Source organism: Phoenix dactylifera, chromosome 2, assembly GCF_051530095.1.
Source record: "Phoenix dactylifera cultivar Ajwa chromosome 2, Ajwa_hap1_PhDact_Kaust_v1.1, whole genome shotgun sequence".
In the NCBI taxonomy this organism is placed as follows: Eukaryota; Viridiplantae; Streptophyta; class Magnoliopsida; order Arecales; family Arecaceae; genus Phoenix; species Phoenix dactylifera.
The window spans coordinates 29,060,029-29,073,389 of NC_143191.1; the positions used below are offsets into that span (position 1 = coordinate 29,060,029).

The 13,361-nt window shown below is 44.0% G+C and overlaps 1 protein-coding gene across 1 annotated transcript; it reads right to left on the reverse strand.

Moving 5' to 3' along the window:
* Positions 1 to 10,443: 10,443 nt before the first annotated feature.
* Positions 10,444 to 13,081, reverse strand: LOC103698627 (G-type lectin S-receptor-like serine/threonine-protein kinase LECRK3). Its single transcript, XM_008780665.5, has one exon. The coding sequence runs from the start codon at positions 13,050 to 13,052 to the stop codon at positions 10,644 to 10,646; it is 2,409 nt and encodes an 802-aa protein (XP_008778887.1). The 5' UTR covers positions 13,053 to 13,081; the 3' UTR covers positions 10,444 to 10,643.
* Between the last annotated feature and the right edge of the window lie 280 nt (positions 13,082 to 13,361).

Consider the following 13,361-nt stretch of genomic DNA (forward strand, 5'->3'; position numbering starts at 1 on the left):
TGGCACGCACCTTTCATACCCCGATACATAACCTGAAACTCATATTTTATCTCAAATTTTTGAAGTTTCATCACTAATGAATTATAAATGAAAGGGGGAGCAATTCAAAGAGTCAAATTGGCAATATTTAAATGATATAGGGGGAGATTTCACTCTTATATATGAAAAGATGAAATTCAGCAATTTAAACCCTTTTATAAACTGATTTTAAAGACAAGTATCAATAGGTTTATACTCTTTATTTTGTAATCATCAAAAAGGGGGAGATTGAGGATGATAGTGTTATTTTGATGATTAACAAGCAATTATCTAGAGTATATTATAAGTTAAATTGATACTTCATTTATAAGTTCATTACTCTCAGTATATTTGTATGATTGATAATAGATACATGGCTTTGTTCATTTGAATGAATCTAACCTTGAGAATACAGCAAAGTGTGGATTGAGTCGACCCAAAGGTTGATTGGGTCGACCCCGGCACATCAAGAAATCACTTGGCACACTCCTGCAAAAATGACACAGATGAACAGTGAGTTGGGTCGACCCAAGATAAGCATGAGTCGACCCAACCTTCAAGAACCTCAAAACATGAAAGAAATATGTTCTCTGGATTTACTGAGAGGGTCGACCCAAATAGTGGTTGAGTCGACCCAAGCTTGAGTCGACCCAAACCCTGAGAGGGTCGACCCAAAGGCAAGACAGAAAGACAGACAGAAAATGGTTCTCTGAAATTACTGAGAGGGTCGACCCAAGAAGAAGTTGAGTCGACCCAAGTGAACTTTGAGTCGACCCAAAGAATGGTTGGGTCGATCCAAGTGAAGGAAGTCTGAAATTCAAGTTTCTGTGTTCTCTGAGAGGGTCGACCCAAGGAATGTTTGAGTCGACCCAAGGCAAAGTTGGGTCGACCCAAGGACAGGTTGAGCCGACCCAAACACGGGCTGAACAGTAACGGCTAGTTCTGCAGATGTACTTTTTGTCCTTCCCAAGGTGAGTAACGGCTAGTTTTTGAATTCTAACCATTGGGGCTTGTCCAAAGAAGGTGGGAAGCTATTTAAAGGGGCACTATTCATCAGAGAGAATAACTTTTGGAAAGGAATATCAAAGAGTACACAAGAAAACAAAAGTGCCCTAATCTTCTTCATCAAGAGCTTCATTCAAGAATCAAAGAAAGGGATTGAGCAGATTCAAAGAGTCATCAAGAGCTCCATCCTCCCTTGAAGAGTGAAGCATCCTTGACAAAGAAGAGCAAAGCCACTTCAAAGCGATAAATACTTTCTAACTCTTCTTTGTAGTTAATATTGTTTCATATGCTCATTTAGGAGTTTGAATCTTTCCTTTTGTTTGTCAAACAATTTGTAAAGGTTCGTTGGTGAACCCGTAAAACCAACAAAGGTTTTTGGTGAACCCGGAAAACCAAAGTTTAAAGGTTCGTTGGTGAACCCGTAAAACCAACAAAGGTTTTTGGTGAACCCGGAAAACCAAAGTGTATAGGTTCGTTGGTGAGCCCGTAAAACCAACAAAGGTTTTTGGATTGTGAGCCCGGAAAACAATCCAACTGTAATCCGCGAGATTATAGTGAATTCCCAAGGGGTCGCTTGGGGAGTAGACGTAGGTGCTAAGGAGAGCACCGAACCACTATATATTGTTGTGTTTGTGTTGTGCTTGTGTTTACATTTATCCTTGTATTACCTTCTATCTTTGTTCCAGTTTAACTCATTCTAATAATCTAAGAAAGCAACCACCGCACTTAATTAAGAAAGCTTTTAAAGCACCAAAATTTAGAAGAAACCAATTCACCCCCCCACCCCCCCTCTTGGATTGTCACTTTGGGCAACAATGAAGCCAAATTTACCGAGCTAGCCAAATTTGTTCCAAAGTTAGTCGAAGATGAACTAGATCGAACGCATAAATTTGAGATGGGACTAAAGACTGAAATTAGAAAACAAGTGGTACCTTATGAATTGACTACCTATGCAGCTGTGGTAAATAAGGCTTTAATAATTGAAAGGGAAGTTATTGATGAATGGTTGGAAAGGGAAAGAAATCAAAAGAAGAGAAACAGGTCAAATGAATTTCAGGGGCAGAGCAATGAAAACGCCGAAAGCTCAAACAAGAAATCTACGAGTGACAACCTTAAGCAGATGAATATCAATAAATGTTCCAGATGTGGTAAGGCTCATGCTGACAAGAATTGCCATTGGAACACCGGTGCCTGTTTTAGATGTGGCAAGATAGGTCATAAAATTGCAGATTGCCCACAAAGAAACGAGAATAGATCTTCTCAGGCAATGGAAGGAAGCCAGGGGCCAAAGACTCAAGGAAGAGTATTTGCACTTACACAGCAAGATGCACAGGCTTCTGATGTGTTGACGATAGGTATTAATCTAGTCCCAATATTTATTTCTATTTATTGTCTAACCATACCCACTGCTCTTTGTTAGATAACTCATTATACTGCTAGAAAAGATTAAATAGTTACATAACATTTTTGATTAGTTGTCAAAAGAAGAATATGAACTTTTAAATTTCGAAAGTGTTCACACGGATTAAGACATAATAATGAATGTACCAATAAGCAAGTAATTCTAGGAAAAAAAAATCTAGACTTGACATGGGTATGTTGAGGTTTAAATCAGTGTGTGCAGAGGAAGTGTGATGAATGGAATTATTTGACATTGGTCAGACAAGACGACTTTGATTTGAAGAGTGTTATGACTTGATTTGAAAGAAGTATTTTCTACTCTTGAATTGCATGTACGAAAATTTCGTGGACGAAATTTTTTTTAGGAGGGGAGAATGTGAGACCCTGGAACTGGGCCCGGTCCATTTGACCGGCCCAGTCCCAAACCTTGGCCTCACGTGCAACGCACGTGAGGCAACGGGATGGAATTCCTTCCATCCCGAAGAAGAAGGAAGCCCTGTTTTTAGGGCTTCCTCTCCTTCTCCTTGAGGCCACCGAGGAGAGCTGCCACACCAAGAAGAGGGAGAAGGGGGGATTCTTCTTCGTGTTGCCCAAGAGAGGGAGAGACAGAGAGAGAGAGAGAGCCGAGAAGCCACGGCACCGGTCTTCCTCTTTCTCCGTTGCCGCCGGAAAGGAGCCGCCGGATCTTCGCCGGGGCTGAGGTAAGGGTTTCTACCATTCATTTCTTTGTATACCAATTGAAAACAAGAAAGAAAGAAAGAAAGAAAGAAAGAAAGAAAGAAGAGAGGGAAGAAGGAGAAGGCCGATCGTCGCGGGCTCTTCTTCTTCTCCCGTCCGCATGCCTCCTCCGCGGGAAGAAGAAGAGGGTCGGCCGTCGCATGCGCCGCCGGCCTCGACTTGGCTTCTTCCGAGCTCGCGACCTCCCTCGCGGGAGAAGAAAGAAGAAGAAAGAAAGGGGGGGAAGGAGAAGAAGTCGGGAGAAGAGGAGGAGGAGAAAGAAAAAGAAAGAAGAAAGAAATGGGGGAAGGAAGAAAGAAGACGGGAGAAGATTCTAGAGAGGAGGAGAAGAAAAGAAAAGAAAAAAAAAAGGGAAGGGAAGGGAAGGAAAGAAAAGAAAAGAAAAAAAAAAGAGAAAAGAAAAGAAAGAAAAGAAAAGAAAAGAAGAGGAAAAAAAAAGAAATAAAAAATAAATAAATAAAGGGAGAGGGTGGTTTACGGGTATGAACCCGAATACAAACCCGAACCCGGGATGTCGGATACTTCCGCGTGCTCGGTACTGGGAGGATGTTAAGATTTAAGTTTTATATATATATATTGTGATGAATTTTAAAAGAAAAATATGATTTTTGGATATTAGGTTCTGCGAGGGATTTGTGAGATTAATTGGATCGCGTTCAATGTAAGTAATGAACTGCCTTCTCTAGACTCTTCATTTATATAATATTATTTTTGCATCGAATAAATTGTTAATGAATTTATATGTGATTTATGAATTTTACGAGATGATGCTTTGAATGAAAAATGGATATGTGAATTGGAATAATATTTTTTGGACTATTGTTATATTACTGTTTTTGTATCGTATATGCATATTTAGATCGAATTATGATATATCTATTATGTTACAAAAGAATTTTGATGTGCATCAGATTTAGAACTCTCAGCCTGGCTATGTTCTGGACCCTAACAATAGGGGATTATGCATTGGCAATTCTGGCCCCACCATAGGGTATAAGTGTGGTATTCTGGCCCACTCCGCAGGGTATAAGTGCGGTATTCTGGCCCACTCCGCAGGGTATAAGTGCGGTTCTGTTTCTGGCCTAGCCACAGGGTACAAGTGTGGTCGTAGCTAAAGGCTGATGAGATGAATATGATTTGTTTCGAATCAGATTTATGATTATGTATATAGATATTTGAAAAATACGAATTTTAATGAATTTGTGCTTGAAAAGGAATTGATTATGTTATTATGTTGATTCATCGTAATTTGTATTTATATTTTATGTTATTATATGAATTGACTAGTTAAGGTGTTTATTACTTACTGGGCTGTCTAGCTCATTATATAATTTCTTGTTGTTTTACAGATTCTGAAAACTAACCTATCGGAGATTTAAAATGGGAGAGCGACTAGAAGAACTGAAGCACAAGTTATCCTAGATTAGGTTTTGTTTAAATTGATGTTTTATCTTTATTGTTCTGCTGCGTATTTAGACTTGTGAGACCTTATCACTTGAGTTTGTCAATGGAATAAGATTGCATTTATTTCAGTTGAATTATTTTAGAATTACATAATTGAGGTGTTTTGGTTTAGATGCCTTGCATGCTCATGGGGAGAATTTTCTACGGGTGTGCGGCGGTTGGTGCGATCCCTGGCTCGCGATCTCGAGCCGGGCGTGACAGTTTACCTTGAGAAATGGCACAGACCACTCTCTCGGAACCACCCCCGCCATGTGCCACTGGCCCCACACCGCATGCATGTTCCCCTGCACTTGTCCTCTTAACAGCTGCCATTAAATGGAGGAGCAATTGAACATGGCTCCCACCACTATTCCTTTGTGCCAAACGGCACGGTTTGGCCACGGTGCCCTCCACACTGGGTGTCGAGTCGGTGGTGACATCCTTGCTAGCACCGACTTCAAACTCCATGCTAGACTCCCCAACCCCCTTCACTGGTTCTGCTGAGCCGTCCGAGGAAGAGGCTGCCGCCGCCACCATCTCCACGAAACCCGCCACTGCCGAAGCCGCCCGTGCCAACCTCCACCGGGGCAGCTGCATCCCCTCCTGCCGCCGGAGTTCCATATCTCCACCGGACACCGGCTCCGCTCGAGGTGGGCGGCCGGGCTCCATCGCGAGGGGTGGATGGGAGCTCTGGCTCTCCGGCGGGCACTGCCGGTCGGCCGCCTCAGCTCCCCCCTCGATGGATGACCCCGGCTTGTTGGAGAAGCTGGGTTGTTTCCTGCTGGGCGCGCAGCCCGTTGTGGTCTGGACGAGCTCCTGGGCCGCTTGAATGGGCTGTGGGTCGGCCCGACCGCCCGCGATCCATTAGTGGATTTGGGCTTGTCATTGTCCCAGCCTGACTTAAACCGACCCGTTGATGGGCTGGCCTTGTCCAAACTAGGCCCACTACTTGACTCGGCTCCCGGCTCAACCACCCATCCGAGTTGACTCACCGCAACTCCCGTCGCTGCCGATGTAGCTTCGGAATCGACCTTCTCCGGCGACTTCCGCCGGGCAACCTTGGACGGCTTCTGCTAGCCGTCGAGGTCTACCGGCGAGTCAGGCGCCGTCAACCCTCCTCCCGGTAATCTCGAATCGGAGCACGGATATTTTGGTTCCGAGTTAGGGCCCGGACCGGACTCGATCGCCTTCTTCCCTCGGCTTCTTCCCGGTGACCCCGGATGGGCTCTTCCCTGCTCCATTTGCTCCTTCTTTTCGGACCTCCACTGTTTCCGCCATCACCGCCGCCGGGGAGGAGGAAATGCATGCCGCTTCAACATGGCCGATCCGACCACATCTACAGCAGAAGGCCGACAAGTTTTCATAAATGAAAACCTGCCAGAATTTCTCCTTGGATCCCTCCGTGCGACCCTTCACGAATATCCCCGGCCTGACAGGGGATTTGAAATCTACTTCAATCTTATCCCTGGCGAATCCAAGTCTCTTGCCCTGATCAGTAAAGTTATCTAACGCCAGAGGTTTGCCGGCCTTGCTGGCAATCTGCAGAATGGTAGACTTCTCCCAGTATTCCAATGGCAGGTGAGGAAGTCGCAGCCAAACCACCACTCTACCCACCTCACCGGAGCTGGGGAAAAAATTTGGACGCCATTGTTCCATCACAAAGAGTTGTCCAGCCACCATCCATGGGCCATTCATCAACGCGGCCTCCCGATCACCTTCACAGGCGAAACGAATGACAAGGTAGTCCATCATCACAAAACCCTCAACATTATAATTCAACATTTCAACTTCCCGGCTCGCCGCACTTTGGTGGCAACCCATTCCGCCGGGTTCTTCCATGCCATTCTAGCTCTTTCAAGTCTATCCTCCGGCACCTCCAGCACTTCCGTGAAACGGCTCTGCAGTATTCCCAAATCTCGTTCAGAGATTGGATGGCTGGTCCAAGCAGGTTGCCTCGGCACGCCTTTTGCCATCGACAACCACGACGGGCCCTGTGCCACACCCCCAAAGGAGGGTTGCCTCAGACCCTCAGACCTCCCCTCCGCCGGAGTCACCCTTTCACCAGTTCCTTTTCCGGCCATAGTTCACGTCCAAAAGGTGTTCGAGGAAATCCCCAAGTGATCCGCACCCGGTTGCACGAAACTTAAAGCACCCGCACACCCTCTCACACCCGCTCACGCCCGCCTATACCTTGCTTACCTCTCTTTTTTAAAATCCAATAACCGAGCAGGCAGTTTGGCTGATGACATTTCCGAGGTCCAAATATGCTTCCTCTTTGCATTCAATATCTTCCGCCGTTGACGGCTGCGGAGCCGGTCACGGGAGCCGGCCGGCCCTGGCTTGACCCCTCCCAAGCTCACCCTCCTCTCTTCGTGGTGGAAGGAAGAGAGGAGTCGGGAGAAGCTTCGGGAAGGAGAAGAAAAGAGGAAAAAGAAAGGAGAAAGAAAGGAGAAGGAAAGAAGAAAAAGAAAAGAGAAAGAAAAGAGAAGGAAAAGAAAAAAGAAAAAGAAAGAAAAAAGAAAAAAAATAAAATAAATAGGGAATAAGTGGATTTTAGTTCAATTTTCCGATTGGAACTTAAGAACTATTCAAGTTTAATTCGGAGATTTAAATTGATGAATAATGAAAAAATATATTTTGAATTATTTAATAGGTATAGAGAATTTGTCAGAATAAGATTAAAGTTCCGAGAGCGAACCAAGGTAAGTGACTCTGCACAAATCTTATTGATTGCAAATCACTGTTTAAGTTATAAGTATGAAATGATGAAATAGTATTTGATATGGTGTATTTTCTCAAAATTAGGATCAAGCATATGATTGCATGCGATTCATAAATTTGGTTAAATAGTATTTCTTCATGGATATATGATTGGGTATGGGTTATGGTTATGATATATTGCATGAAACTGATATTTGAAGCATGATCATGAAGCTTGTTCTAGAGCCTGGGCATATGAGATGGGTGTTTCCAAATCCTGCAGATGCATTTTGGGGAGAAGCAAAATCAGTGAGAGTTTAAGTGCGGTGCATGCGCGCGCGTACGGACCTCGGAACCGGACAACATCTGGAAAGGCCCCCTCATGTGGGCCTGATGGTCACGTGCCCCGCGCAGGCGGGCCATGACATTTATGAACTTGCCTGGCTAGAGCATACATTGTTTTATGACGGGTTTTTGAATATATTCTTTATGAAATGTTGTGTTTTGCTATAACTGCTATCTCCTTTAAATGATGCTAATTGTATGAATTCTTATGCTTGATCCGGTAAGATATTACATGGTCACTTACTGAGCCACATAGCTCATATATCCTCTGTTGTTTTTCTTTCAGATATATAGAGTGCTAGGAGCAGAGAGCCGGAAGACTTTTGGATGGGAAAATTCATTTTGGATGTACAAATTTAGAGCTCTATACTGCTCCATTTTGGAGAAATACTTTATGAAAGTAAATGACCCTTTTGTTTATGAATTATTAATAATGAGGCTCCGTGTTATTGCAGGCAGTAGCGTGCAGAAGCACGGCCGTGTCGCGGATCCGATCTGGGGCGTGACAATTCCATCATTAATTACTAACATTTTGTAATACTGGTATACTGATTTTTGTGTTTTTCCATCATAACATTATTGCATGTTTATCTGGATATGTGTCCGTAGCTTTAGCTTCTTATCTGAGATCACCTGTTGGTTTTATATGCTGTACCTGATAATGTTATCTGTAATTATGAAATGTTAATCATCAAGTTTACTCATTCAATCATCTTAAGCACTAATCTTATAATAGTACTGTTGTTGTTGTCATTTTAAGTTTGTCTCTTTTAGCTATATCAATGCGTGTATCCATGCTTCTGATTAACACATATCCATATTGCAAAGTTTATTAATATTGAGCAAAAAATTTGTGGCACTCATTTATTGGAACTCTTGTTGCTTATCTTTCGTTTCCTGTAGGACAATCGATGCGTCTCCATTTGGTTTTGCGCTTGCCAATTAAAACAGTACGTGAAGACAACCTTTTTTATTCGAAAGTATATTTAAAAATCTGTGGCTTTTAGATTTTTTAAAACCTGAAGAGCTTTTTCATTTGGTAACAAAGTTATGGACTACATTTAGAGATCAGGTTATCATAAATCGATGGGAGGCATCTCAAGTTACAGCCTTGACTGCATCTGGCACACTTTAGCGGTCATTGTCAGAACATTATGTGGGCAGAAACTGTCATCTCGTTGGGAAGACCCAGTGAATCTCACTATAACCCTGATCCTATTATGTATGTTCCATAAAATTCATCATTTATTATCAGTGGCATGTTTTACCAAATTTGGTGCTGTTGAAAATATTAAGTGCTGCATTGAGGATAAGATGGAGGGACGTATTAATTGAGTATTAGGTAAGAGTGAATTTAATAACTATCATATAAGGATTAGCAGTGGCTACAGAGGAATGTTCTTAGATTTGTTGTCTGGTCCTTGGTAAAACAGTGAGTTTTTGTCCATATATATTTTGTTGGCTGCTCTTCACATCTGTGGTTTAATAACTCCAAGAATGATTTAGGCCAATCAATGATCAATATCCCTGCAGATCTGAAGTTGTCTGCTTCCCACTTCCGTCTCTGGGTTACCAGACTGATTTGCTCCCTTCATATTTCCTATCAGAGCCCAAAAAGAAACGTGGGGCAGACATTTGCAAGTCCGCCCTCTGTTTATCGTCAGACTTATAGTAGCTTTTGAACCCACAAGCACTGCTGCCTCTGACTATTACGGCAACCCTATCTGCCCTAAGAACATAAACCACAGTATTGCACCATTCTGCCTCCCCCAAGATCTCGCTCCAGTTCTTATTGGATAGATATACTGCCTGAAGACTCCAACAAGATTTGACCAAAAAAAAAAAAGACTGCATCAAGATCCAGCATTGCTCTGGTAGAATTCTGTCATCGAGGGCGGGCTCACAGATGTTAAATTACTGACCCTGGAATGTAGAGGAATGTAGATGATGCTCAATTTCTTCAGAGTAGCTGAATTCCATTTCCAATGGTGTCCGTTAACCAGTAAGCATCATAGGTGCATCTGGTTTGGTACAGAACCGTTGAAGCATGAAATTGCCATCAGGCTTAAGTCGCAAGCTGGAACCTTTCTTTAGGCTAATCTGGGTGAGTTAGACATGTAAAAACAGTCTGAAGCTCTGTCATTCAATAACGCCTCTGGATCTTGCAAGGACAAAGTTTCTGGTGTCAAGTTGTAAAAAGCATATGAGGCGTCAGTGAATTAGCCCTCCAGGCTGCCTAGCTAGTGTGGTTTGTGAGCAAGAACTGCCCATTGGTGGTCAGTTCAAGGTTGGCTCTGCTCTCCATGGGATTGTCTTCCTTCAGAACATATTAGAAAGACTAAACAAATTACGCTTACGATCTACCCTCTTGATTCTTTTTTCTGTGGTATAATTTTATGTATTTTCTCCCAATTGCAAGTACAGATACTGCAAAGAGTTTAGGACTTTTTCCCTTATTTTTTCCTCTCTTTTTTTAAAATTCAATAACTGAGCAGGCAGTTTGGCTGATGACATTTCTGAGGTCCAAATATGCTTCCTGTTTGCATTCAATAGATCTTGCTTTGAATCGATTACTATACCATCATCTAAAATCAAGGACTTTTCCATTGCTCTCCTGTACATTAGAGGAATTCTATGCATACACTCAAACCTATAGTCATTCGTTAAAATTTGTATGCTATTCATTAAACTTTCATTCACACGCTAGTTCTTATGCAACACTTCAGGGGTAACACATACTATCAAAATCCCTGTTATTTGATGCACAAGCTAACTACATGAAGAGCGAGAGCAAAAAGAAACACGCTCTTGGAGTTTTAAAATTAATACACTTGCCAACCCAAGGATTGACAAAATAGATGTACACAAAGGTGATAGTTGGCTAGAGAATGCCATTATTTTTTGCAGAAGCGGTACATAGGGTAAACAACAAACACGAGACATATTGTAGCAGCAAGTACATGGTTTCAGATTCTCAAAAAAAGCACATGATTTCACTGGATTGAGCTCATGTAGGAGGAAGGATCAGGGGGCTCTGGGATTGAGGTTGCTCCGTCCAGCATCTGAGTCACCTTTTGCATTGTAGGTCTCATTGATGGCTCCTCCTGGATACACCAAAGGGCCACCTTCACAAACCTCTCCACCCTCTTCATGTCAAAGGCTGCCTCTTCATCACCTTCCACCACCAATTCCAACATCCCATCTCTATAGCAATCGCTAACCCAGTATGTGAGTATCAGTCCCTCCTCGTTCCCCACCTCTTGTTCCACGCACTTCCTGCAACACACGATCTCCAGCAACATAACTCCAAAACTGTACACATCCACCTTTGCTGTGATCCCTATGTTCTTGAACCACTCTGGCGCAACATACCCTCTGGTCCCTCTGATGGCGGTGTTTGTTCGAGTCTGGTCTGTCCTCAGGAGCTTTGCCAGTCCAAAATCAGATATCCTTGCAACTAAATTGTCGTCCAAGAGTATGTTCTGAGGCTTTATGTCACAATGGATGATTTGGTTGCTGCACTCTTCGTGCAAGTACAGGAGGCCTCTTGCAATCCCCAGAGCTATCTGGACTCGCAGGTTCCAGTTTGGCCTGACGCTTCCAAAGAGGAATTCCCTCAGTGAGCCATTTTTCATGAATTCATATACCAGAAGCCGTTCATTCCCTTCGTTGCAGAATCCATACAGTCGGACTAGGTTCTTGTGGTAGGTCCGGCCGATGCTTCCGACTTCGTTCATAAATTCCTTGTCCATGTCTGGCAAAAGGTTATCAAGTTTCTTAACCGCAACACAGCTTGTGGGCCCGTCATCGAAGTAACCCTTGTAGACTCTGCTGAAAGCACCGCTACCGAGTTCTTCGCTGAATCCATTTGTGGCTTCTTCAAGCTCACTGTATGTAAATGAGCGAAGGCTCAGCGCTGCCATGTTCGAGCCAGGCTGAAGCTTCCGTCTCACTTTGTTGTGAGAACAAAAGCTCACGAAAAGCATTGCAGTGATGAGGACAAAATTCACAACAGCAGAGCTTCCTAGAAGCAGAGATCCAACCAAAATCCAAGCCCCTCTGTCTTTCTTCACTATGACTGGAGACGGAGATGGAGGCTGGGAGTTATTACCTTTGGCTACTTTGATGAAAGCCTTTCTCTCAACGTAAGCGCCCATCCTCCCGTTGGAAAGCGGGAGCTTCTTCTTCCAACAATCCCCATTATTATAGATAGCAACTGCACAGAAGCAGTCGCTCAAGCATTCTTTTCTACATTGGTCCTCATCTACGTTGTTGAAGTGCTCGTAATCAGATAAAGGCCAGTCGACGTCCCTCTTCTCTGAGAAATCATACAGTGACTCTATCTCCTTCTCATCTGCGTCACATCTTTGTGCTGGAAAATTTGCTTGACACCCTTTGTACTTCCTATTTGGATCCAAAAAGGAATACTCGGGTGGACACTCGCAGTCGACGAGGATTTGGTTGCCTTCTTTGCAGTAGCTATTGAAGCCACAAACGCCACTCCCGATCGTCGTTTCCAATTGGCAGATATCTGGAGGCTGGAAGCTCACCTGCTTCCAGCCTTCGTTCCAGCTCCTATCCCGCATCCCATTCTTTGGATAGACGTACTGCCTGAAGACCCCATAAGAGTCGAGCGTTGCCCTGTGATAGAAATCACCCATTGAAGCTATTCTCGCAGATGTAAAATTGAATCGAGTCCCGTTATTTAGGTCTAAGTAAACGGTACCCAGCTCGTCGAAGACGAGCTGTGTGCCGTTTCCAACAGTGTTGCTGGCCCAGTAAGGATCGTATTGAAATCCAGATGGGACGGCCACGGAATAAAACACTAGATTACCGTCAGCTTGGACCCTGAGCTTGAACCTTCCACTGGAGTAATCCGTGTCCATCATGCGGGCTCGCAGCTCGGTGTCCAGATTCAATACTTGGGAGGGCAAGATGGTGTCAGAGGGACTGTCAAAGCTCTGCCAACTAACGGAGGCATCAGCGCTCGCAAGCACGAAGTTTCCAGTATCGAGCATGGCAGCGTAGGAGGCATTGCTGGTGCCAGCGGCCCACACCTCCTGGCCGTTGTGGTCTTTGAGCGAGAGATCCCCGTCGGTGGTCAGCTGCACTACGGCTCCGTCTTGCACCGGTTGGTCTCCGTTCTTGTACCAAACTACGGTTTTGTTTGCTGTCTTCACGAACCAGATGGCAAGCAGGAAGAGGCTGCTATTGGTTTCGAGGGGATAAAATCCAAAGGCGAACTCGCCGGAAGGCGAGAGCCACGAGCTGTTTTCGCCTAGGGGAGTCAGGGAGGAGCGCAGGCTTATGTTGTGGTAAGCCTGAGCATCTGAAGGGCTGATTAAAGCTAGTAGCAGGAGGAGAGGAGGTAGGAAATGGTGGAACAGAGAAGAGGGTGCCATACCAGGGATTTGCTTGTAGGATTTTTCTTCAGTGGAGATTGGAGGAATCTTGGAAAGATATAGCACCGTCTTACTTTATTTTCTACGACATTGACTATCGGCGTCAACCTGAAAGCACCGCGAAAGTCGTCGTAGACGTCCCCAAGAGAGAGTAAATGGTAGCCATTCGTTCATGGAATAATATCAGAGACAGAAAAGTCTTCCAACACCGTTCGAATAGTCTCCAGACCCGACCGCCCCGTTTTTTTTTTTTGTTTGTTTGTTTGTTTGAAAACGGCAATTCATATAGCTCGAATGTGAGTACATCCT